At 39.0% G+C, this 27,784-nt stretch overlaps 1 protein-coding gene across 1 annotated transcript; it reads right to left on the bottom strand.

The window, feature by feature from the left end:
* Positions 1 to 782: 782 nt before the first annotated feature.
* LOC118556538 (dihydropyrimidinase-related protein 5-like) lies at positions 783 to 26,574 on the bottom strand. Its single transcript, XM_036147205.1, has 14 exons — positions 26,357 to 26,574; positions 13,884 to 13,998; positions 13,092 to 13,241; positions 7,187 to 7,345; positions 6,353 to 6,532; positions 6,092 to 6,160; positions 5,655 to 5,699; positions 5,474 to 5,549; positions 5,227 to 5,383; positions 4,989 to 5,130; positions 4,379 to 4,521; positions 4,096 to 4,303; positions 2,715 to 2,892; positions 783 to 2,627 (listed from the first exon to the last, which is right to left on the bottom strand). The coding sequence occupies exons 1-14, from the start codon at positions 26,557 to 26,559 to the stop codon at positions 2,542 to 2,544; spliced, it is 1,911 nt and encodes a 636-aa protein (XP_036003098.1). The 5' UTR covers positions 26,560 to 26,574; the 3' UTR covers positions 783 to 2,541.
* Positions 26,575 to 27,784: the final 1,210 nt, after the last annotated feature.

Below are 27,784 nucleotides of genomic sequence, written 5' to 3' on the forward strand. Positions count from 1 at the left end.
ACAGAGAGAACAGTGGCGGCGCTTGCATGAATGTTGCCCTGGGTAAACCTCTTACCCAGGGCACCGGTTAAATAGAATCATCACAATGGTTATTTTCAGATAATGACGACTCAACATTCTGTCTCTGTCAGAATACTGTGGAAAGAGTTAAATATCAGAACTGATTTGTTTTAAGTGTGTATTGAAAAGGATATTCCCTTCTTTTATGTACTGTTCTTTTCACACACAACCCATAAAAATCCAATTTAGGTCACTTCCATATATGGTACTAATTCGGATATGTATCTTATTTTTTTTTCAAAGCATCCACGGTCTGAGCGGTCATGTCACATTTTGTCCGTCTTCCACGTCACTCTTCTGGTTCTCACCACACATCCACACAGTAGGAGCAGTTAGCGCTCCAATTAAAGACCGTTAATAGCTGTGCTGCTTGCTTCTTATCTTCGTTTTGCTATGATGTGGTCTTAATATTATCGGCTCCCATATAGTAGATTAAAAAAAATCGGCATTGAGCAGTGTGAACGTCGCCTAAGTCACCACACTTCAAAAATTTGTCTTTTCTGTAATAGAAAACTGTTTCTACTCAGGTCGTTTTGGCACTTTTTCTGGTATCTTTTAGTTTTTTCTACCTTTAACAACCTTTGTATACCTTTATGTCAGCCAATGCCTGGTCAATATACTGACAAGTTATTTTTAACATGAGCTAGACTGTAATAATAGAAACAGAATTATATGTTTTATACACAGAATAAAACTGATGCAAAGAAATAGACCAACATTTGTTTTTTTTTTCATCTTTATTCAGTTACTGTTATTCTTGTGGTAAGAAACAAGCAGCTGCTTACAGATTTAACAGGTTCACTTTCCAACACCACTCCACAAACACAACCACTGAATCACAGTGCCCGTCACAGAACACAGAAATGTCTGACAATACGATAACGGCTGTAAACAATCCTAGAAAAAAGCACCAGTTTTTATGAACCTGTGGCTTTAGATGGAGACTTCACTGTGTCTGTTTAAGTGGTTCTCTCCATGCATTGTTAACAGTGTGGCACAGGTGATTCCCATTGGCACATTAAATCTTTTCACAAAATAAAAACAATTTTTTAAAAATGTATAGGGTGACCACATATGAGAACGTGACTATGCATAAATATGATACTGGTAGGCAGGAGTGGGGCGTCGCCAGGAGGGGAGAGGGTCAGTGGTTTTCTTCAGCTTTCAGCCTGTGCAGCTCAACCTTTCTGCTATAATAACAACCTCACATTATCCTTGATTACATTATGAACTCTCAGCATGACATTTGTGACCTAATTTATATTAAATGCATAAACAAGAAGTTACAAATTGTGTCAAACCACAGAATTATGCAATAAACAAGCTGCCAGTGGTAAAAAATGTGTAAACAAATCTAGACTAATTCCTACTAGAGACATTTGAGATGTTGTAAAAACACTTGCACGTGTTAAAAAAAAAAAACCTTTGCAGGAAATATTAAGAAGGAATTGTTGTATTTCTGATCTTTATTAGAGCATGGTATGATAAACGAGGCTCCTTTGTTTATTGTTTACCCTCAGATGGCTCAAAGTAATCTCTCTGGAATGAGAAGGGACTGCATTCCCCCTCTATTCATGTGAATTACAATAAACTCCATTGTCATAATCTGGTTGACAAAAAAAAAAAAACAGTGACAACAGAAACTATTTAACCCAGAAACAAAACTATACTTCTGTTCTCTTTGTTTTCCCTTTAGATACTCTGCAAGGTCAATAGAAACCATGCGACTGATAAGAGCAATGCCAACATTTAGCTTTTGTGAAACCACAACCTGGACCAAAGTTTTAATCCCAGAAAGCTTGTGGCGTTCCAGGTGAGGCCGGGTGTTTAAAGGACATGCGCTGGTTCGGTTGGAGGCAGTGGAAGTATAAATGCAGATGGACAGAGTGTTAGAAGCAGTTGGATTTCATCACCACACAGAACTGTTTGTCCACTGGAAACAAAAACAATAACTCAGTGGAGTCGATGGAGCAGCAGGAGGCCGAGCGCAGGGGGGGGTCGTTCAATCACAAACAGGATCCACACACATCATCACGAGAAACTATAACGCTGTGGTGCCTACAGTGTCGGTCAGTGACAGGTTGGAATCCGTTTATTTTAAATGACTCTGTCACCGTAACGTTGTTCCGAACCATAAAAACTGTACTGGTTTTGATCTTTCACTGGTTAAAATGTGACAAGGCTCACAAGCACCGCCAAATTATGTTATTAAAATGAGCTAGATTTTGGAAAACACGTTTTAAGTTCCAAGAGAGCCCTTTTAATCTTATGTTATTGAGCAGTTCACACCAGTTAACCACAAATCAACTTTTTAAAAGTCACCTTTGCAAACCACTAATTAATAAATCGGTCAGACTTATATTTGAATTTGTTTTGCCCTTTTTAAACCCTGTTGTTTAAAATCAGTGCAGTTTTCCTGGTCGCTGGGAAATATAACAAAAACACAAGAGGTCGAAACGGTTTCATCTCCAGCACCACAGGTTACCAAATACCACTGGAGCGGCCGCCGGGAGGAGCCAGGATCCGAGCAGAGGACCTCTTGGGGATGTGGTCGTCAACTTGAGAACCTGAGGAAAAACGTATTTGAGTAAGACTTGGATAATTACAATAACGAATAAACTAATAAGTAAGGTTTAATAGTTTTATCAAAACACCTGACAGACTAAAGGAGGACTCGTGGAGGTCTCGGACCCCCTGGTGCACCCGAACAGGGGGTTTGTTGGGGGAGTCTCCGTCGATGGGACCCAAACCGAGCTCCTTCTTCATTGTGTTTGCAACCTTGGCCACATCACCAGAGTACGGATCCCTTTCTACTCCTTTATAGGCCTGGTTCTACAACAAGGAGTCCAAAGGTGAAGAATAATCCACATCAACATAACTTTTGGACTGAAAATTGAAGATGTTTATTAACTCGTAAATGAGACATGAGTTTGGTATGGTTGTAAATGAGTAAATAGTAGAGAAGGGCAGATATTGTCACTATTATAATGATGAAAAAACACAAGCATTCTAAAAATACTCATTCTGCGTTTAAGTCTTAAAGGCTTCTCTGTTAAAACGTTATTTTCTAGAAATGCAAGCATACGTTTAACTGTGTCAAAAGCACATTTCACTTAAAAAAAAATAAAACTATGTATTACTTTTTAATACAGCTTTGCACTACTTTGGGTTGCCCAATAACATACAATCCCGAAAAATACATTACAAATACAAAACAACAAAAAGTGAAAAAGTTCACTGCAAAAATAGACCTAAAAATAAGACATTTTTTTCTTGAAATGAAACTATTTGACCTTGATTTGAGCAGGTAAATAAGATGATTTGCCAATGGAATAAGATTTTTGCACTTAAAATAGGAACAATTGATCTCCCTCATCTTATTTCAAGTGCAGGATGTCTAATTATCTTATTTTAGGGGTAAAAATATTCACTCCATTGGCAGATCATCTTATTTACCTGCTCAAATCAAGGGCAAATGCATTCATTTCAAGAAAAGTTTACTTATTTTTAGTTCTTTTTTTGCAGTGTTTAAGGGATGTGAAGACTTTTGCCTTAGTGTACATGACCCTAGCCTCTGTTAGTCGTTCTAACTTGAAGTTGCACTCTTAAGAAGAAGAATTTAGGTTTTAGAAGAGCTAATAAGAGGATGCTAAATTGTTTTCTACAACATCTCTAGTAGCAAAATCCTAATGAACGACATATACATTTATTGTTAATTTGAAAAAAAATATTCACTAGTCTTTAACAGCATCAAATACACATATATACAATTAAGTTTTAAAACTTTTGCCCCTTAAATATTACTTAGGGTTAGTGAACTATAAAGATCAACATAATTGAAAATAAATAACATGCTACCAGGCTTCAGAAGCCAACGGTCGATAAACCAGCGCAGAGTCTGGGATAGAAGGTTTTGCATAAAAACAGAGTCAGCACATAAAGAGAGCGTCGACTCTAAATCCCCGACACAGACGGCCAGATCCGTGGAGTCAGACTCAACGTGATGTTTGCATTACGTGATGTTTGGGAACGCACCTTTTCTCTCTGGACCATCTTCTTATAGAGGTAGTCGGGGAAAGTGCGTTGCGGGTAGAACTTCCCGGATCCTTCGGCGCACATGAACACGCCGTTCTCACACACCAAACGTCCTCGGCTGATGGTGACCAGAGGCACGCCGTGACAGCGCATGCCCTCGTACAGGTTGAAGTCTCCACCCTGCACCTGGGTGCTCACGGAGATCGTCCTGAACACGAGGGGAAACGGATTTGGTTCACATCGTACTAACCTTCATGCTAAATCATGTTAAATAAATGTCTACCTTGCTGCATCAGGGTCCCAGACCACCACGTCAGCGTCGGCTCCGGGGATGATGCGTCCTTTGCGTGGGTACAGGTTGTAGATCTTCGCTGCGTTAGAGCTGGTCACAGCAACAAAACGATTCTCATCCATTTTTCCTGTAACCTGCAGACATGGTGTGACATTTTAGTATTGCAAAAAACAACAACATATTTGTCTGTTTGCTTAAAGAACACGCATCCATCTACATTTATGACTGCTTATCCACGGTCGCCAGTCCCCCACAGGACAAGACAGAAACATGAAGGACAAATAAGCATGTTAACTTTAACCTAAGAGCAATTCTGATGAGATCTGACAGTCGTGTTTTTGAAGGAAGCAGGAGTACCCAGAGAGAACCCACACATGCACAGGGAGAACATGCAAACTCCACATAGAAAGACCCCAGACCAGGATTTGTACCCAATACTGTCTTGTTGCAAGGCAACAGTGCTACCACCTGCACCACAGAGAGTTTGCTTTATTTTATTTAGCAACAGTGTTTAAACTGTCATTTCTACTACTATTACTGCTGAAAGATCAACGGCTAACGCGCTGTGAACAAACAGTTTTCTGAGAGCTTGTGTTCGTACCACGCCTCGTTCCCAAATGACACTCATCCTGTCCTGGACCCCAGCCACTCCATGAGGGATCTTAGAGAAATCTTCTTTGCCCAAAGCTCTCTGCTTGGTGCTGAACGGACGGTGCTCTGAAGCCACGACGCTCAGAGTGTCACTGGAAGCAGAACCAGCACGTTCATTTCAGTGTGATACTAAGACTGCTCATTAATGAAGTTAAAACATTTCTGATCATTAAACACAAGACACAGACTTTCCCAGCAGGCCCATGAGGTAGCTAGGTGTGTTGGGGTCCAGGCGTAACGGAGGGACGATGACATGAGCAGCGGCGTGGGCCCAGTCGTGGTGGTAATACTGGTTGCCGTTCAGTACAGCGTGAGCCACTGTGGTTTCAGCGTGGACCACCTTACCTGGACGGAAACAGCAAAGTAACCAGTTTATGGTCTTTTTTGTGACCACCACCAGATTTCTTGGATTCTTTAAACTGGGCAAATACTGACCCTGCATCTTAGCAGCAGCAATCATGTCTCCAGCCAGCATACTGGACACATTCACAAGGTAGATGGGACAGCGGGCCTAAAATCACAAAATTACACTGTTTCTATGACACATTTTCGTACTTTTCCAGACTCGTATTCACAGAGCCACTATCAGATAACGGGATGGGAAAAAGGCTTTTACCCTGTTAGCGATTGTGATGGCCCTGTGAGTGGCCTCAGACTCAAGCTGCAGTAAACAACACACAGAAAAAGTCACACACTAAGAACTTCAAACATTTACTATCAAGTCTTTATCAATAAGTGAAATAAAGAAATTAATTAGCTATGGTTAAATATCCTTTTAAAATTCAAAGGTAGTTATATGATTTACTGGTAAACACTGGATCCTTGTGTAAGGTGCATATCTCCAGTTTACATCAACAGTTTAGGTTTAAACTTACAGCACTCTACACAATCACTGTATTACATTTTGTTAGTAAGAACAGAGTTCTAAATATATATGGATATCTTCTTCTTGTGGCACAAAAGTAGCTAGAAAACTCTCTGCGGCTCATTGTCAACAACTAAATAAAACTACGTCTGCAAGACATGCTGAGGCAAGATCTTCTGATAGGTTACCTCCTCTGGTCGACTTATCTCTATTCCTTCTGGTCCAGAGATTCCCAAATCCAGAGCCTCTTTGGCACCCTAAAACCGCATAAAAACATGGCTTCAGTTCAAGTCTGCAAAGTTATTATAATTAAAAAACTATTTTTGCTAAAAATGATTTTCCATGTCGAATTTCAGTGGTTCTTAGATATATTGTTCTATTATTTATTAATTCTGCTTACAAACAAAAAAAAGGATAAATCAAATAAATTCTAAGCAGGTATTTAGCACCTCTGCCACGAGCTCTCCATTTTCAGCGTGCACACGTGCAATGGCCCCGATGTCCTTGCAGGTCTGGAGTGACTGATAAAGCTCTGAATCCCGCAGCATCATCATGTCTTTGTAGGCCATGAACATCTGGAAGGAGTTCACTCCATGCTCCCTCACCAGGCTCTCCATCTCATTGTGGACCTGTTGAAAGAAGAGGTCAGACATTTTGCAGCATGTGTATATATATATATATATATATATATATATATATATATATATATATATATATATATATTTATATAAATCAGATAGATAGATGGAATTAATTATCAGCTAGCTTGTCCTTTATCAGCCTGTAGCAGCTATTCAAGGTGAATAGCATAAAAAAAACTAACAGACATTGTTGCTGGAAAAATGGTAAGAAACGTCCTTATTTTGTCACAAAAATCAAGAACTGGCATCCAGCAAAGGAAACACACTTCACGAAGCAGCTTTAGCAAATAAAATGTGGTGTTATAAAACCCCCTTGGTCAGATAAATTTGGCATTAAACACTTTAGTGGATTTAATGAAGTGTGACACGTGCACAGAGCCAGCAGATGATCCAGTCCAGACACTGAAGCCAAAGGCTGAATAAGGCAGGTTAACTCATACAGTCTGAGTAATGTGCCCACTGAGCATGTGTATTAACCCAGTTTCTGTTTGCCTTAATCTAGGTCAATAAGCAACTTGCTCATTAATAAAAAATGGTTTCAATGCTTTACTGCTTATTTTGCAAGAATAAAAACGTGTTTCCAACTGTGGTTCCATGCTGTTTATTTATGATCCTTCTGGATCCTTGTCTTTTTGGGCTTACCTTGGGTCCCCACCAGGTCACCCCAACATGCAGCGCGTAGTCGCAGCATGCTTTGGCGTCAGCCAGAGCGCGACACTTCTCATAAGCATCCACCAGGGAGCAGTGTTGCTCGGGCAGGACCAGACCCATCACCATGGTGGTACCACCCATCAGAGCCGCCTGGGTGGGGGAGAGATAAAGAGAATGAAAGGATGGGTGAAATGGGGTATTGGAGGACAGAATAAAAAAAAACACAATTTAAAACGAGAACAATGAGTCGTCTGTAAAACACAGACTGTGTTTGTATTGAGACAATAAGCCTTCGTTTTGAGCTGATGGCTCATCATCAAATGGGGTTTCATTTAGTGACCAAACAACAAGGGACACAGAAAACATCAAGTTAAATGGAAGTAAGTCTGTGAAAATGTATTAATACACAAAGCAAGATTCCTTGGTTACATTTTGCTGTCCTATTTCTTTCTCATGTTTGACATGCCTCTCACCAAAAAAAAAAAAAGTTTTTAAAAAGGTTGTTTTCAAGCAACCAAATGTAAAAATAAAATTGGTTAAAAAGAGGAGATGGCTGAGAAATTCCCATGAACAAAAATATGTGTAAGGGAAGAGGTAGAAGATAGAAAATAGTGAGAATTACAATAAAAAAAACAAAGACATACCAGAGGAAAAAAGAGGACGTGAATAAACGTGATGTGTCTGACTTTAGTGTAACCTTTACAACAGATACGACTCAACCATGACTGTCGGATGTCCCCACCTTTTCCTCCTCTTCCTCATCTCTCCATTGAATACCTTAAATATCCTCTCATATAGTCTGGTAGGATATTGATGTATATTTAAAAGGAACAGATAGATTTGTAGCAATATCATTCATAATATTATTCTTTCTCTTGCAACATCAACTTATTCATCCTTCAGTTAAATCATTATCCTTCAAACAACCTGAACCCAGAATTCTGGCCTAAATAAAATCTGATTACATTTAATCATATCTGTGAATTACTGAGGTAGGAGCACAGATGGGGGCGGGGCCAACCTGTTTGGAGCCAATGATCCGATAACCAATGAGCTATCGGTTATCTGATTACCATGGAAACCAGTCAGAATGATCTGCAGCGTCAGCAGGGAAGAAGTCACCTTGTGTTTGTATGCAGAGTGTAGCGTCATTCATCATTGTCAGCTAATGCTAATGCTAATGCTAATGTGTGTGTGTGTGTGTGTGTGTGTGTGTGCGTGTGCGTGTGTGTGTGTGTGTGTGTGTGTGTGTGTGTGTGTGTGTGTGTGTGTGTGTAATGATGTCTGCACAAAGAGAGTGAAAGAACAACGACTGTTGGACTTGGGCTGTCTGCCTGCAGGGCCTAAATTAAAATTACCGACAGTCTCTTTCTTCGTAAAATCTCAGGCAGGAATGGAGAAAAGAAAAAGAAAACTGAAAGCAGAGAAAGAAAAGCACAAAACACAAAGAGAAATACTTGTTTTTATCTTTTGAATCTGAAGTGTGGAAGTTCAACAAACTGCACTGGAGATGCTGGACTGATGTTTATCAGGCGAGAAGAAAGCAACTGTCTGAGAGCTGAAAGGTTTATATTGGAACGTTGTCATCAAAGAAACACCTAAATTTAGACTGCTATAAATGGCAAATCTGCTGCAAAGAGAAGTCACCCTGCCATCAGTAATAAACCTGTTTGCCCGTGGTTTGTTTTTGCATAATACATTTCAATTTACCTTCTTTATTCCACTTTAACCACACCGTATCCATACACAGGTAATAGAAATCTTATCTGATCTGTAGCTGATCTGTAATCCAATCACATCTTTTTTAAAAAAGAATTGATATTTATATTTTTATGTATTTAAATTACTTAATTTCACATACTCAAAGACTTCTTATTAATCACACTGGGGTTTATTTGCTAATGGTTCATTTAAAAATGAAACATAAAAATAATATAAACTGAAAACTATAAATAATACATCACAATGGTTTTAATTTGTAATTTAAAGAAATGTATGACCTTACTATAATACCTAACAGTAGTTTTGAAACGGTACGACCACCTGAACCAGTCAGTTTCTCAGTGCCAGAAAACCATCTTATCCTGACTTAACAGAAGTCATTTTTAGTTTGCATTTCAAACATTTCAGCTGTTCTATGCTGGGTTTCTGGACTAAAGCATACTGAAATTAAGCTCCTGGGACATTGTCATCTTCCAAAATGATTGATATTGTAGTTGTTTCCATCGTAGTTTGTTCTCTGCTTGTTCGAGCAGCTGGACAACCCGCGCTGTCTCCGGACAAATGTGACGTCATTTGAGAAACGTTCTATTGAAATGTGCATTTTAGTATGTAAGTTATCAAACTGTAGAAGATAAACACAGCGGATAACGATCTAAAAGAAAAAAAAAAAAGAAAAACTGGGAATAATTTCCCAAAGCACAAGTTGGATAGCTCAGACTGTAAAGGAGAACTGAGATACCTTCTGTAAGTTTGACTCAGATAGAAGCTGTCGGTGTCATTCCCACTGCAGCCCTCTGATCCTCCTCTATCAGCACCACTCATACCTAACATTACAGCTGAACCCCTCTCCTTCATCCTTCACCTCTTCCCTTCATCTCTTCAACCTGCAGGTAAATTGAAATGATCTCTGCAGTGACAGGGATGGACGCTGTTCTGAAAATGTCAGGAAAATATTGCGTTTTAGTCAGTTTGATGGGTGTAGTATAGTAGAGACTAAGAGTGACAGCAGGTGGAGGACAGATGATGATGAGAAAATGAAAGAAATAGACCAAAAATGACCCATCAATCTAAACGTTTGTGTTTCATGGCGCAAATCAATATTTGTTTTTTATGATAACCTCAAGTAAAAATACCTCAAATAGCCTAAAACAAAAATGTATGAGCTGAACTAATTGCTGCTATTTAAATGAAAAAAAAAAGGGAAAAACTATTCCTACTGCTGCTAAAATAATAAAACATACAGATAAACAAACACCTGCTAGATTTAGAACTAGTGCCTGTTTCTCAGGGTAATAAGCCGTTCAAAGTTTACCACCTGTAGTTTTGAGAGAGAGTGATGGACAGTTTGTCTTTCTAAATGAGGGAAATATCTTGTGGCTTTGTCTCAGCAAACTGACCTATTGTATGCAGCAACAGGTGGAGGAGGGGCAGTATTGTGTTGCTCTATGCTCCATATACCTGGGAGAAACTAAAGTCACTCTGATATTTTCTGTGGCTTCTCATTAGAAGGAATTTAAATCATAGAAACGTATGATGGAAGATTTAAGCTATTTTTAAACCATTATGTTGGATTATTCGATAACCGGCCCATGCTTATTAATGTCCATATAAAATAGAGGAAAACTACTCCTACTACTACTACTACTAAGGCTGGGCGATATGGCTTACAAATAAAATCTCTGATTTTATTTTGTCCAATCAGATTAATCGATTTTCCCCCTCCTTTTTGTTTCACAAAAAAAAATTAAATAATTATTTTAAATACTTGTTTTTATGTCAGGCATTTCATCTGGGAGTTGAACTAAATTCAAGTACAACTAAATACAAGCTGTGAAACATGTCTGTAAAACAAGATGGCCGTTGTAAACAATGAAAATTTAACTAAATGTTTTCTGGTAGTTGTTTTACACAGTGAGCTAAGAACAGGCTTCACTTCACTTACGTAACTACAAAATAACTTAAGAAATAGGTAAATAAGTAAATTAAAGTGCCTTGAATTATGGTAAAAAAACCATTTCTTCTTTAAAATATTTTCATAATATATTTTCTTAAACATATTTTGCAGCATTGCTGCTTTTCTCTTCGTGTATCTTCAACAACCAATTTGTTTAAACAGCAGAATGCACCCAGAACATATTCATGATTGAAATATCATGCTGCCCAGCTTTAAAACTTTGGGATCATCAATGTGAAAATCAGCAGGGCCAAACGAAGATATTCAGGTTGTTCTCTCATGTCAGAGACTTTCCAGCTTTTTAATAATTAAAAAAGCCGGTAAGAAGCTCTTACAACCATCCAGGCATCTCAACCATGGACAAAGGTGAGCAACATGATTGTGACTGCTCAAGAAAGGATTTTTTAGGTGAATAAATTACTGAAACAATCTCTCATGACGACTTAAAACTGAAGACACAGCTTTTGTTTTTGGTATTTTAGGCATAAAAGGGCCTTCCTGAAATAAATGTACTGGGAACTTGTACTGACAAGTACAAGTTCCCAGTACAAATGATACAAACATATGATAAAAACGTGTAAAGGTCTGATAGCTGCAGCCCTAACAGATCACTTGTGTCCATGCTTCATATGCTTCTTTTTAGCACTGCGGGATTAAACGCTATTATTAAACTGTCCTCCCACTGCAGGTCAATGTGAATCCACCGAAGGGGTGAAGCACAGGAACAGTGGGGAAGCTGGAGAGGAGGAAGGAAGCAAAGAAGAAGAAGAAGGGCCAAACTGATACAAAGTGGTGGGGGGAGGGTAGAGGATGCAGAAAGAAATAGTTTTTGGGTTCGTCAAGATTTCTTTCTCCGTGGTCGCGATGGTAACAGGCTCAGCATAAAGGGGAAAAAACAACAGAACTGTGGTCATGTGTGCGCGTACTCCAAAACAGGCAGACGTTTCCACACTAGAAGCGGGGGTTAGTTGCCATGGCAGCCATGCCAGAGGGTAGGATTGTGGGGGGGGGGGGGGGACCAATCACTTTTCCTCCAATTCCTCCCAACGCACTTCAGTTAGCATTGGTTTAATGTCACATCTACAGTGAAACAAAAATGGCCACAGGAAATATGTCTTATAATCAAATTTGACTGATGTGTCAAAGATTATAATGTTACAGAGACAAATGGAAAATGTATTTTGTACTTCGCTCTATAAAGATTTTGCTCCACTTGTAACTCATCTGTTTGGAGCTTTAAAAATTAAAATTAATATTGTACAAAAATAATAGGACATAAACATATGTCTGAAAATATGGATTATCTGAGGTCTTGATGAACAAAATGAGCAATAAGTCTAGCTTCAGTGATAAAATATGCCAGACAAAATAATACAAGAGAACAAATTAACCTCCCTAACAGTAATACCACCACAGGCAACAATTACTGTGAATATCAAAGTCTTCTGATAATTAAATTATTATCTCTCCTTTGAGCCTCAGGGAACCAAAGAAAAGAACATTAGAATCAACAAGAAATGAACTACAGCACCAGTAGAAATGACAATAGACTGACCAAGAAACAGATTTTAAATGTTTAAGTTCAGATTAGGTTTTAGGCTGTGTTGAGGTAAGAGCAGGAGAGAGTAAGTAGAAGGTTTGGACATATGATGTTGAGAAAAACTATTTGTCCCCTTATAGATTTTTGTTGTTTTTTCTTTTTTTTTAAGATAAATTCCTGAATTAACTGTGATTAAATACATGTTCTGAAAAGCTGAAGTCAGTTTCACTAGCCTCACCCAGGCCTAATTATTGTAGACCTATGCAATCAAGAACTCACCTAAAAAGTATCCGTCTGACAACATGAAGTAGGGTGCGTTCACGCTGCAGGACTTGATGTTCAATTCTGATTGTTTTCTTAAATCAGACTTTTTTGGGGTGGCCGTTCATCCTATTATCAAATGCTACTGCCGTCATACTGCTGTCTGAACAGTTCAAGACCACAAAGCGACCCACATGTAGGCCTGTCATGACAAATTTTGTTGGACGATAAATTATTACGATAAACCATATTATTGTCATTTGAAGACCCTTTTCAACTAGTATAATAATGGCATAATTACGCAAGTATATCCTCTTGACCTACCGGCTCAGACAAAGTAGAGTAGTCTGTGGAGGACAATGATTTAATCTCAATCATACTGATGATCATAATCACAGTTAAACTGTGTGAGTGCGTACCTTGGTCCCGCTGTAGAAGTCGTCCTGGATGCTGGCGTTCATAAACGTGTCCTGCAAGTGCACACAGGTGTCGATTCCACCTGGTAACACCAGCTTTCCAGAAGCATCTATCACCTTAGCTCCACCTGGTATCATCAGCTCCTTTCCAACCTACCACACAACATAAAGACACAGTATGACCTGTGACCTGTGACAGTAAATGAATGGTTCTCTGGTTAAAACCTTATTGTGCTCTAATAGGTTCTACATGATATTCTAAACAGGAGCCAGAGTGAGTTATCCAGTTTGATTTTAAAGCAAATGTTCACGATAGCGGTACTGCTGTGAACTAATATCTGGATTTTCCTCAGATTGTGAATCTTAATTAGCGCGTTAATCCCCCTGGTTTTTCTTTTCTAGTGACTAATCAGCAGAAAAATATAATCTGCATTTAAACATATTTGAGATCGCTGAAATACATCGATAAAGTTGAATATGAAATATAAATTAAAATAGAAGAAATGTAGATTCGGTAGGAGTAAATTGGAGCTTTCCAGATTGCTGAGTCTTCACAATAATCACAACAGATTTCAGTAAGTGGTAAAAACCTTATTCAATTTGTATTTTAAGATGTGAATCATGACAGCACCTTGGTTGGCCTTTACAGTGAATGAGTCGCTTAAAGTTGGAGTTTGTAACAGAAAGGGAAAAAATTATGGTTTGAATTGTAACGATTATGAAATTTGGTAAGATTATGTGATTATGATTGGAAAATATGTTTGTATGTAAAGGCTTGCTCGTAAATGTGGTTACCTGTTGTATGATGCCGTTCTCGATGTAAACATCTGCTTCCTGTGTGAAGTCATCATTGACGACCTTTCCTCCCTTGATGAGGATACGCATGGAGCCCATGTTTGCAGCCATAATCCTGCAGGGAAAAAATATGGAAATTCTATATAAACATATTCTGCTGAGCAGAAATTCTTACTTCCTGTAATGCTTTTAATGAGCTTTTCCTTTTGCCAGAAAAACAAAAAAAAAAAAAAAATTGAATATCAGGGCCCGTATTCACAAAGAATCCTAAGACTAAAAGTAGCTCTTAGTGACGTCATTTTAGGAAAAATCTTAGAATTTACAGATTTCTAAAATTTTTCTAAGAATATCACCTTGTTAAGATAAAGGTTGTTCACAGAGCACCCTAAGCCTTAAGAGAACCCCTAAAGTGAACAAATGTCAGGATAGTGAGGAGGACTTTTAGCGAGCCTAAGAGTGTCTTCAGCAGGAAGATGGAGGAAACAGAGAGAGCTGATTGGTTGATCCACCATCTAAACCAGGGGTGTCAAACATACGGCCCGCGGGCCGGTTCCGGTCGTTTGGCCTAATCCAACCGCTTCATACAAGCAGGCAATTCCAGTAAAATGCTGACAGGTAAATGTGCTATAATATTAAATAGATAAAGTAAAATGACTGGCAAGTAAAAATAAATAAGCAAATCAAGGATGCGGATGCAAATAAGATACGTTCAATCTTTTTGATGCTGTGTGATGATCGACTAATTTTGCGCAATTTCATCATCACAACACATTTCTTAATCCAATCTAATCGGTCACTTTCTCTCCTTTCATTACTGGGAGCGCATTTGTGTTGTTGCTGTTTTTTCTTGTACTATCAACCAATCACAGCTCTTGAAAGACAGCGTTACACCTAGCAACGGGGTTAACCACACCTCCTCACTAAGATAAAAATGTATGTCCTCTCATTACTCAGAGTCAACCTTTGTGAATACAGGCACAGGCCTTAAAAGCAAAGTGTGAATGAGTTGAGATAACATAAAAGCTTCTTACAGACAATAATTGACTAAGGGCTCCTACAAATCCTCCATTTCAAAATGTCCCACTTTTCTAGAGTCAGATTTCCAGATATCTTTAGCAGTTGTACAAACATTATAGAAGTTTAGGTGGAAATATTTTCCTGACTGTTGACCTGACCTGAGTGTCCTTTGCCTGTTAGGCTATTCCAAAAAAACATTTTCAAATCAATCTAAAAGCAAAATATTTAGTAAAATTTGGATTTTCATATTTTAGAAACTATAAAACTGTCTGGATTGAAAAAAATATCCACCCTGAAGAAAAAAGACAACAATGCCATGGTTGTTAATTAAATATCATCACTCACAGATACTAATTTTCTGAAGAAATTAATTTCTAGATTGTTGATAAGGAGTTTGAAAAAGGAGAACTGGGCAATCAATGACTGCTTTTAGTTACAACCTACCCCTCTAAAGCCAGACAGATGATCAAAATTTAACAAGATTTTTGATGAGGAGACAAAAACATGCTAATTAATTTGTGCTAACATGCTAAATAGCATTGATTTCTGTTGTTTGAGCCCCACTCAGATTCAGTGGCCAACAGCTACTGAATTCCTAATGTTACTGTTGAGTATAATGACTTCATTATTATAAACATATTCGTCTGGTTTGGCTATCTCATTAGCTAATGTTTTAATTATTTAAAGCTATATATTTTTTTTTAAATCACAGGGTTATTTGCAGGAAACTCTAGAACTCATTTGTGCAAGTGGCCTTTGTTCTGGGAACAAACCCTAACCCAAAGTTTCAAAATATTTCAGTTTTATCAACATTGTTGTTGTGTAATTATTTTGGCTCATAAAGATTAAAAGAAAATACATATTACATTGTCTGCTTGTTCTGGTTTCTTGATCTTGGTATAAAGTGATTTAGCAAAAACCACACAACATCATTAAAAAAACCTCCAGATTAGGTTTAAAAAGCCCGTTTTAAGATAAAGCTCCAGTTTCCCATTTAGCCGCCATTAACCTGATGGATCAAACTAAGAGGATGCTCAACAACCATCTCTCTGCGTGCATTCTGCATGGATGGCTGCATGCAATGTGTTTGATAGCGGCACACAATAGTCTGCCAGTTATACAAAATCAACACAAAGGAGAAGAACAGAAAGAGAGCGGAGGAAAGAGGGTACGGAAGGGGAAGAAAGGGATCACAGTCATGAGGAGGGAAAGTTTCTAGAGCCAGAAATGTGTGCCCTAGTTTACAAAAGATATCAAATAATAACCCTTCTTGTGATTTTTGCTAGTCAGTGTCCATGTTTTCCATGTAATTTACACATATAATTCATATATTCAGTCTTATTATATGCTGCATAATGACAATAAAGGGCATTCTATTATAACTATTTGATCCAGGTCAGACTCCAATAACGCCGTTACTAGATTGGAGACAAAGAAGGGCTGATAAAGAAAAGGGTGACCACAAAAAGAAATCAGTTTACTGATAACTAAAGCGAGTAGCTGATTGTACAAAGATGTTGCCTCTGGGGTAAACATGAAGTTGGAGGGGCGTGCAGTATGGAAAGCAGAGCCCTCAGGGCCAGACAGCCTGAATAAAAGGCTGGTTGGTTTCCCTGGAGAAGTGAATTTGAGAGCTTTCAAAAGGAAAATAGGCAACCAGCACACACACAAACACGTCCCATTTCAAATAACTCCAAAGAATGCAACAGTAACAATGATTTGCAATTTCAACTCAGAGATTTCTAAAAAAAAAAAAAAAAAAAAAAAAAATTCTCCACAGCAAATGCAGTCATACACTATTAGGGACATTTTCCAAGACTTTTATGTGAGATGTTGCATCTGGTTCTCACGTTGAATTTCTCCCAGAGCACACAGACTAAGGCCCCATCCACACGGAAATGAGATTAGGCGTCTCCACAAACGTATTTGCTGTTTGGGCTGTGCGTCCACATGGATCCGGCGCTTTGGGAGACCGTTGAGGATCCTTTTTAAAAACTGGTCTTAGAGTGGATACATGTGAGCCCCAGCTTTTCTGAAACGATGACATAGCTTCGCCTCTCTCCGTACCACACCTGTGCCTCACTCTCACAAATAACAAAGATGGCGCCTTCCGGTGAGGCGTTCATGCTGAGGCAAATATTTGTTTTGTTACGGCTGTTAGCAGTTCCGTTCTTGGACTCTTCCTTTCTAATGAACCCGCTCTACACGCCGTGTCCCCCCGCCAACCCACATAAAGATCTCTTGGAACGTGGAACCTGTTTGTGTCTGATCCCCTGCTATGTTGCTGCCTGTTGTTTTTGAATGTTTCTGAGGCAGTGTCACAGCGCCACCAATGGGTCCGGCATACCTACTACAGCGTTTTCAGAGGTGCTGCGTCCTCGTGGGGACGCACATTTTTTCTTTATCGTTATGAAAATTTACTGCGTTCATCTTCGTGTGGGCCTAAGATAAAGTAGAAATGTAGCTGATTCCATAAAGAAGCAAGTTGGCTAACATAGTACCAACGTAACAAGCTCATCAAAACGTGTGTGATTCTTTATATGGGACCAGTGATGTTTTGCATTATTTTCTGCTTTCACGTCAGACTGGGATGTTCAGAAACAGATAGCCAAAGAAGAGGAGGGACAGCTTATTAATTAAAAACCATGCTAAGGACATAACAACATCATCAGACCTTGTTTATTGTGACAGTTTGATTTAATTCATTGGCTGAACATAATGGGGATACATTGAAACTAAAAGATGAAGCACATATGCAAACTAAACTGCTGTTACTTCATGTTGATTAGGTTATCTTTGCCTTCAAAACATATGTTTAAAACCCTACAAAATAGCATTAAGCAGTGTTTGACTTGAGATAAAGAGAGAGTGACTTTGAGCAAAGATAAACTGATTTTTTATTATAATTTGACTTCCATAACCTGAGAGTTGAGACTGTTGTCACCATTTTGACACATCTGTGCTGACCCACAGTCTGTGTGTGGGAATCCAAATGCTGACAAAACAGACCGCTGTCACTAGACGCTGCAGGCTCGGTGCGTTCATAAGGACTTTAAAGCCGGAGGAAATGAATGTTAACTTATATAACTGACCCTTTGGAGAATTAACACCATCCGGGTTCAAAAACACACAATCCAAGAGCAGTTTAAGGGAGAAGAGGATTAATATCAATGAGCCAAATAAAGGATTTTTTCCAATTTTCTAAGGCCAAGGTGAGAAAACGTTCTTCAGTTTTATCCTTTAAAACTGATCTTTTAAAATGTTTTTCAAAAAGCTTTAAAAAGATCCCAATATTTTTGAATAAAAAATCTGAATATTATTCAGTCTAAATTCCAAAACTCCAAAGAGCCATAAAAAAAAAACTTTGCATCACATAATGAGTAAAGTGTTTTCTGTTGCTACCTGTGACTTCCTGCTTTGAACAACCTTTTTTATAATGAAATATTGGACATTTTGTGGCCTGCATAAAACATTAGAGACAGTTCATGACTTGGTTAGACAAGTCCTAACCGACTCATACACCCAACTTATAATGATGAAACTGCATTACAGCCTTGCCGTACCGCATACAATGTACCAAAGTGTCTTTGTGCTCTAAGCATGCTGGACACACATCAGGTACATCACCATTATATCTATTAATTTGTACCGGTGTTACATACACTCACATTAACTATTTAAACTGTTTAATGTGCGCGTTAATAGATGTGGTATGAGCCAGAGTGCATTCTGACAGATCTAATGATAAATCATCCTTCCAAGCCTGTAGTCTGTCATTGGAGCTTTCAGGAACTTGGGATATAAAAGGCTGAAATTATACCTTTTTTCCAACAGTAGTTTGACAGGTTTATCTTTCACGTTGCCAGGCTAGGATTTAACAGCTAATTGTTTTGACTAATTTTTATAATATTTCTAATTTGGAGGTATCTATAAAAATGATTCTTATTTAAATGAAAAGTATCTTGCAGCTCCTGAAAGCTCATTACCACGTCTGAACCAAGTAGATAGAGATTTTGCATCATTTGTAACAATTCTTGTACCATTATGTAAAGGCATCATCTGTTTTGCCAGGTGAAAACAGTTGATTTCCCCAAATGGGACTGAATTGAGATAGATCATAGGGAGTTCTTTAACATCTCTCCATACTCTAATCATATTTTTAAGGACTGGATTTTTTTTTTTTTTCTCGGCTGTTTTTTATGTTTTTTTAAGTATGAGTGTAATTTGCGATCCTTAACCTTCCATGTCCATCCAATGTGGCGAACCTGTGAAAAAAATAAAATGTGATTGATCTAAGCTGCACCTCCCAATAATATAACATAAAGTCTGAGCATTTTAGACCCCTCCAATCATATGGCAGGTACAATAATGACAGTCAAAGCCTGAATCTTCTATTTTTCCAAATAAGTGGGAGGAGCACCATCAAGATTTGTGTGAAAAAGTCAGGAGGATGAGGCAAAGGGATATTCTGAAATACATAAAGACATGTGGGTAGTATGTTCATTTTGATTATGTTAATTCTCCTAATCATGAATAGTTAATGGGATCAATCTATCAAAAGAATCAGAAAACTATATGCGTTTTCCTATTTGGCTTCTATATGATGACGTGCCGTCGGTAGAGGAGGATTATAAACAAGAAAGTATAAACGAGCGGCTCTTTTTAAAACTTGTGTTTACAGTCGCTTATTTTAGAGCCCAAATAAGCGACTTTACGTTCAGAAACGAGCCCAAAAATATGCAACCTGCAATTCAGGGAATGTACAAGCAACTTTAGAAAAGGATAAGCCCAAAGTCGCTTATAATAAGCTGATTTGGCAACAGTGCCAAAAACCATTTCACACAATGATTGTAGCTTTTAGCTATTAGCAGTAGCTAATGCACGGAGGACATGTTTACATTATCACACTTATCATACTCCACGGCTTCTGTAGTAGTTATTACACGCTTAAAATTTGACCTAAAACAGCGCAGCCTCTTCAAAACGGCTCCTTCATTTCACCATTTGTTTGCATGTTTATTTATTTCAAATTTAACTAATTAACTTTCACAATCATACACCATAAAACATTTTAAAAATTTTAAAACGGAATTGCTTCAGTGTTAGAGATGATCTTAAGCAAGTTAGCAGGGTCTGTTTTGTTGGAAGAAGCCGGGGAGGGTGGAGTCGACTGCTTCGTAAGTCTGATAGAGATGGACTTTTAAATGTTGGAATTCATTTGTTTTATCTCTTGCAGACTCGCTGCCTGTCTAACAATTTAATCTACCTTGATAACGAGACTGAGAAGTGTACACACCTTTGATTGCATCAGTGCATGTTTTCAGTCTGTGTGTGTGTGTGTGTGTTTCATTTCTGCTGCATCATAGCTGTCATAACAAGCAGAAACACAAACTGAGAGCCACACACAGTCTAAGCCCGGCAGTATTTCCCACGCATGCTGGGACCAGCTGCATCAGAACACACACACACGGACAAATGTCTCACATTCACATAGAGACACACACTGAGTTCAGTAGAAGCCAGTCATCTTACATGCACACGGTTAGACACACCCCATCTGTCCTGCTTTCTGCATGCAGTTTTTTTTTTTTATGAGATGTTAATTAATAATGGATGAGGAGCAGAGTCACCACATCATCATGACGTCACAAACACGGGCAAATCAAACACACCAGTCAGCGCGTCCAACAAAAATCTGCATGAAATAATATTGTGCAGCATCATAAAACTGAAATCAAATAACCTCCACCAAGATAAGGCAAACATTAAATACCTTTTTTTTTTTTTTTTTACATTTATTTAAACCCTTATTACCATTTTGCTCTTGTATTAAACAACCGAGATGCTGAAGGCAGGGAAACCAACAAAGTATGGCTACTCTGCTGCTGGTAAAAGCCTTCAGGTTCAGTGAATGCTAGAGTTTGACCCATATTTCTGCTGACGTCCTCAGATGTCTCCGACGGAGGCGGTGTATGCGACATGCGGGGCGTCTGTGGGTGAGCGTTTGTGTGTCCCTGCGCGCTGTAAGTGAGAAGAAGCGAGTAGACAGCTGCTGACTCCTGCTCGGTCTGGATAGTAGTCGTCATGGGGATGGACGGCGTGCAGCGTGCACTTATGCGTGACAGTCAATATAAACGTATGCGAGCCTCTTGGGTCTGTGTGGGTGTGGGTGTTAGCAGAGGAGCTGCTCGGAACGCCTCAGCAAACGTGGGTCGGGCAAAACTGCAGCATCCTGGTGTTAAAAATAGACGTCAAAATAGGAAACAGTTATGGCTGTTTTGACAACATGGCTTAAAATAAATCTCCACTTTTATTAGACCAAGTATGGTTAATCAATTTTTTGTCCTCCATTTTGTGTCATGAAAACAAATTACAGAAAAAAAAATGTTTTAATTGTCCTTTATTTTCAATCATCTTGTCTGGGAGTGGACCAGTGTGATCACTGCTTCTAATAAAGATCTGTGGATGATTAGTCATTTCCTGTGAGTTGTACATTTAGTTAATTCAGTTTCAGGTCGTGACAGTTAAATAATTGCATGTCTTTAGGTATCAGGCTGTAACACCACCAGGAGCTCTGCTCGCATTCCTTCTTGTTTCAGAGGTGAATAAACAATGGACTCTGTATAAGTACAATTAATTTAACGTTTTTTTAGTCACACCTTTCCATAAGGTTTTGAGTGACTCTTCATCTGTACGCTGACAAAATCATAGTGTCTGATGTTAATGTTGTGTTTGTGAAAATTTGGGCATGTGCCATCCAGGGCTACATCCTAGTTTTTAGTTAAAAATCTCACCTGAGCTAGCAGCTACATCCAGTATTTTATTTTCTAAGCATTTGGAAACTTTGGTTCGCAGTCCAATGATATTTTACAAGCAAATGCTATTCATTACAAACGTTTTTATAAAAGTCCACAATGGAGGATATCGGGAAACAAGAAAAGTATGTAGATATATAAACTCTCTCCCAGTATTAAGAGTCTGACCCCCAAAAATCAAAATACAGATTAAAAGACGTTGAATGGTGATTTTAATGAGAATCTTACAGATAAGTGTCAGAGTAGGAATGTAATGATCGGTCTAGTCAACAACAAACTTTAGTGTTGAAGTCATGTACAGAAAAAGTTTTGCTATAATGCAGTCTGGCACGTTGTGAGGACAGTAGAGTATTCACTGTCCAGCAGCAAGTTAAAAGCAAACTGTGCAAAGCCTGTCCTTCCATGGCTGCACTAATGTAAAGCGGGTGCATCTAAAACATAAGCGCTACGCCGCCTGGGTGCGTCTCTGGCCTGGCACAACTCAGCGGGTTAAGGTGAGAAATTATGAATAACACGTTCTGAACTTGCCTAAATGTGCAGAGGCAGCAGAGATCAATACAACTCAGCTCTGGAGAGTTTCTTCAGAAGCAGCGACGCTTGAAACTAAAATTTAAAAACAACAAAGATTGCTAACCCTAAGTGATCACAATTTAGTTCTATTTAGACGCAATAGTAAATAAGTAAGTTCAACAAGATTGAGGTTAGGGCTAAAAGAGATGACAAGAGAGCACATGTCAGCACCACCATCACCATCAATTCACAGAAGCTCTTGCTGCTGACTGCCTGGGTGAACGAGGAAAAGGTAAATTTGTTTGTGATAGGCCAAACTGAAGCCTTTTCTACAGGATTAAAGGAAGCTGCAGCTTGCGGATTTACACCTGGTGGCTTAAGTATTTTAAAAGTGACGTTGAGGCTCCTTTACTTAGCTTTTTACGGCTGGTAGTGTAAGAAACCGTCTTTGGAAACAACTGGGACTAATGCATTAATGCTGTTACTACCAGAGGGCAAATGTCTCCCAGCTCTTTCATCCTGGAGCTCCTTTGACATTTGTCTCATCGGCAGGACTCTCCTGAGTGTAAGATGCCCCGCAGGTTATTTTACTACAGAAAATAAACAGTTCTTATCTTCATTGTGTCTTTTCATTCGACATGACAGCCTTCAGCTCTGGTGACTACGGCTCAGTGAGACTAAGGTGAATTTTGTCACAATTTTGAAAGATGTGTTTGTGTGAAGTGCTTAACAGAAAAGGAACAATAGAGGAGTGTTGATTTCAGATAAAACTTAAATCTTTTAACACCGTAGTTCATGCATAAAATACGCTCCTATTTAGAAATGGTCCAGTAGAAAACAGTGGAAATGTTTCAAAAGGTTGGATCCAGCGCTGCGACTTATGGGCTCGACACACGGGGAGCGACAAACGACAGCGCCTGGTGTCTTTCATGGCCACCGCGGTGAAGCCTTTGAAATGGCGCTGTTGGATCGCTTGTTTGCCAGAAATGTTATTGGTTAGAAAGGTGGAGGTCTTTTGATATTTTCAAAGCAGACCGTGGCCGACAAGGATGATGCGTCTCCTGACTTTGCTGGAGTTGACTGAAATCTTGCCTTCATGTCAACTCTACAAAAGAAAAAGCACAGCCGGGTTCATCCTAAACCACAGACAAGGAAACATCATGAAGAAAACCATTTTAAGGGCGCACCGCACAGCTGATCCAGATGAATGGCTGCCATGCCAAGCCCACAGGTACAAAATTTCACACACGCAAATTTCGCCGGCCGCTTTGCTGGAGGAGGGCAAGCGACTGTCGCCTCATACCACGAGTTCAATTGGAAATAGATGGAGAGGGAGCGACGTCTGGATCGGACATTGGATGATTGATCCAGTCATTTATTTTTTTATTAATATCATACACAGCAATACAGTTACGCCAATATAATCACTTCTATGTTTGCAACGGCGCATACGCAGAGCACGCACAGCAGCTAGCGGTGAGCAAACACCGAGCAACACGGAGCAAGAGAGCCAGACCGAGCCAAGTCTGCTAATTTGGAAACCTTTCAAACGTCATACGCCAACAAGTCCGACTGTAACATGCAGCGTCTGCAATGCATAAGTTGCGAGGGGGTGATACGGTCGGTAAATTCAACACCACAAACTTACATAAGCTTCTCCAAAAGCACCATGCTAAAGAACATGCAGAACCTGTTTTAGCAATGTTTATTTCAAGCCTGATAACTTCACTCACATAGCAAGGTACACGGTTTATTCATTCAACAGAGGTATCGGACGATACGCTTAGCCCAGATATCGGCATCCAAATGGATCGGAAAAAAACTGGATCGGTGCATTTCTCGTCAAGTTTGCTATCAGGAGGTCATGAACCCATCAGCAAGCAACCCAAAACAGAACAATCTCATTGCTCTTCATTTGTTTCCTGTTCTCTGCCTGACATCAAGGGCTTTATCTTGTTCACAAGTGCTTTATAAAAAAGATACTAAAATACACAGCACTGTATTTTTAAGACCATATGGCGCACCGTCAATTAAAGTGTCTATGTGTGTCTTTGTCCACATATAAGCCACACCTGATTATAAGGCACATATTCGTGTGTAATATCACTCCGTCCCTCCGGTAGGGTGACCAGACGTCCCCGATTTCCTGGGACAGTCCCTGTTTTGGATGACCTGTCCCCGGCAAAAGCTGTCCCCAGAAATGTCCCCGATTTCAGTGTATCATGATGGAGTGAAAAAGCGCAACCAGAGGTATTTACCCGGTCCTACCGCTGTCCCGTCGGTGTCGCAGTTCAGAGAAAACAAACCAAACTCCAGGCAGAGACGTCCCCAGTTTTCATTAGAGAAATCAAATCTGGTCACCTTACACCGCTCTCTCCTGAGAGGGAAAGCTATCCGTCTCTATCAGCAGGACGGAGTAGTTGGACTACACTGCCCTGATTCTAACATAAGGCCAAAATAAACGTAACTTTTATATTGAATTAACTTACTAGGTTTATTGTTGCTAGTGAGTACTCTGGATGTGGGCTGCCTTACATGAATGCACTTCTAGTTTAGACATTACAGTCAGGAAGTCTTGTAGACAGCTCAGGGGTCTGATGGGGTAGTGACACAGTGTACCATAATGCTCCGAATATCCATTGAACGGAGCGGCTACGTTGCTAACCAAAGTCGTACTTACATATTTTAATATATTTTTGAGCGCATTGTACCACATAAGATTGGTCAGTAAGCACAACGGTAATCACATACAAGGCGCACCATCAATTTTTTAGAACATTTAAGAATTTTTAGTGCGCCTTATAGTCCAAGCAATACGGTACAATGCTGTGTGACTCAAAGTGACCCAATCTCTGCTTGGCACATCCGATTTATAATCTTTGATATCAGCAACTTTACCAATAATACCACTGCAGATATTATTGTATGCATGTGCACGGCTGTGAATTCGCAGCATAAAACAGGCGTGTTTAGTTTAGATGAGCAGAATTACACGTTTATCAGAGAAGATGTGCGATATGCTCTGAATGATGATAGAGACTATCCTTCTGCTTCTAGGAATAAAAGCTGATGGCTGTAGCCAGGTGCTGATGTGATGTGTGCAAGGCTGTATGCCTTGGGCACAGTACTGATTACAGATGGTCAGCACGGATTTCACACACTAACGTTTTTATTGCAAAGCTATAAACACAAGGCGGATCTGCAAAGGAGGGATTGTTTCATGTAATCTTCCCAATAGGAGTAATAGATGTAGCACCTTAATGCATCATAACACCAAACATTCATCAAAGGTCACCATTTTCCCATTACATTCTGATTTATTTGTAAAGTATTTGTAAAACTACACGTTGAAATAAAATGCATATGCACACAGCACTGGCTAGATCATTGAATTAGCCTAATTTCTAATGTATCTATCTTATTCTTCAGCACCAAAAGCTCTATTAAACATCATCCAAGCCAAGCAATGCAGAAGATATCAGCACCCCAAACCCCAAAAATCGGTCTTTCCAGCAAAGCATGAAGACATTCACAATAACCTGCTCCAACTGTGCGCCCTGCTATACAAAAAATAAAAGTCCAGGCTGGCCTGTGTGCGTAAAGACTGAAGCACTATTTTTTTAACCATGAGTCAATAATGCTTAGCCACACAGAGAATAACCTACACAAACAAAAATAGAATTACATAACATACGCTCGCCTTTAATGTGCAAATGACACGATAAAAACACAAGAACAGTCACGTCTCACTCATATTTCTTCGCCAGCGAGCCCACACTGCAAACCCTCCATTTTTTTTAAAACCCTGGTTTAAATAAAATTAAGTTGTTCCCCAATATTAGCAAACAAATGGCTCAGTATATTCATTTTTCATCAGAAGCAAATTTAAAAAAAGAGCAACAAGAACCGTTGGCATACATCTATAATATGCAGTACCAAAAGGGAAATTAGCGGATATCGAGAAGAACCCAGCCGTTATTAACGTTAACGGCGTTTAACGTGCAATTTATTACCGTGAAAGGGGACTAAAACGCAAATAATTACCCAGTTTTATTCAGCAGGTGTCCAGCTACATTGAATACAATGTTATATCTTCGTTATTTTTTTTTCAATTATTCCGTGTTTTCCTACCGTCTATCCTTGTGGATTCCGACACCGTCCTCCTCCGCCGGAGCTCCCGTCTGTCGGTCCGACCACCAGGAGAGTGCGCAAGGACAGCTGGCACAGCGCGAGCCGCAGATGCTTCTCGGCTGACGACCGAGCGACACCCAATCAGGAGCCGTTTCGAGCGAAGCAATGGGGGAAAACGGACCAATCAGAGAGCGTTTATGCATTTAGAGGCGGGGAAGGAATCTGTCGTTGCTCGGGAGACAGGGGCGGGTCTCTGTTGCCTCTGGAGACGTGCTGCGTTCAAATGCTGTTTCAAATATGGCAGTAGCTTTACATATAAAACATTATAAGAAAAAAAAAAGAAAAGAAAAAAATATATATATGTTGTTTGAAATGTAAAACTTTATTCCTATTTTCAAAATGAAAAACAAAATCATATTTATTGCTTCATATGTTTTGTTTTCTGTCTCACTTATTGATAAACTTATGATTGAATAAGTCATACAATATTTTAGAACTCCTCATTTGTTTCCTCAGGTGATCAGAAAATCATTGATCAGTCATGCATAGTCATTACGTTGCTATTCGCTGCACTGTAATAAAACGAAAGTCTGATTTCTACAATAATCGTCAGAATATTTGAACATTTCTAAAAAACCCTGAAGGCAACATTGCTCACTCTTGTCTGACTCGCTGTGTCGGGAACACGGAAGCATTAATTAATTATCTAATTAACTAAGACTACCAAATCACATCACAGTGATTAATGACAAGTGACACACTGTCACAACAAAAAGAAGTCAAGCGCTGCTTTATCTGATCAGATCAGTTTAAACATTTGATTTGCATTCCTGGTAAAGATTTGTACTAAATCCTTAAAATGCTGCAGCATTATCTCAGTAGAAAAACACATTCACTCAGTTCAGGAAAGAAAATAGATTAAGATTTATTTTCCTAACTAAATCAACCCTAAATTTCATCAACATAAATTTAACAGAATTTTTTCCCCCCAAAATGTATCCATTAATTGTTTTGGTTGATCAAAGTTTGGGGAGATTTAAATTTATCTTCCTATTTTTTATTTTAGAGTGCATTATAAAAACCTCAACAGTGTCCCTCTTGTGTCTTTCTGCTTTGTGTTTCTCTTTAAAGGTGGTTGTGTACACAAGAAAAGTAACCCCTGCCTTTGAAGAAAGGATCTTCAGTATTCAGCCTGAACATTCAAAGAAAGATGCAATGAAAAAAAGTTATATTCTTAAATACATATTTTTCGCCTCAATGGTTAAGATTCAACATTAAAAACTCAGTGTGATTAATTTTTAAAACATTTATGCCAGTTTATTTCCCCGTTTTAAAGTATAAAACTCATTGCCAAATAGGAAATCAGAATTTCAGTCTTATTTCTACAAAATAAATAAAGCAAAAATTAATCAAACCCTGTAGATAGGA

Source organism: Fundulus heteroclitus, chromosome 15 (assembly GCF_011125445.2).
Source record: "Fundulus heteroclitus isolate FHET01 chromosome 15, MU-UCD_Fhet_4.1, whole genome shotgun sequence".
NCBI classification, from domain to species: domain Eukaryota; kingdom Metazoa; phylum Chordata; class Actinopteri; order Cyprinodontiformes; family Fundulidae; genus Fundulus; species Fundulus heteroclitus.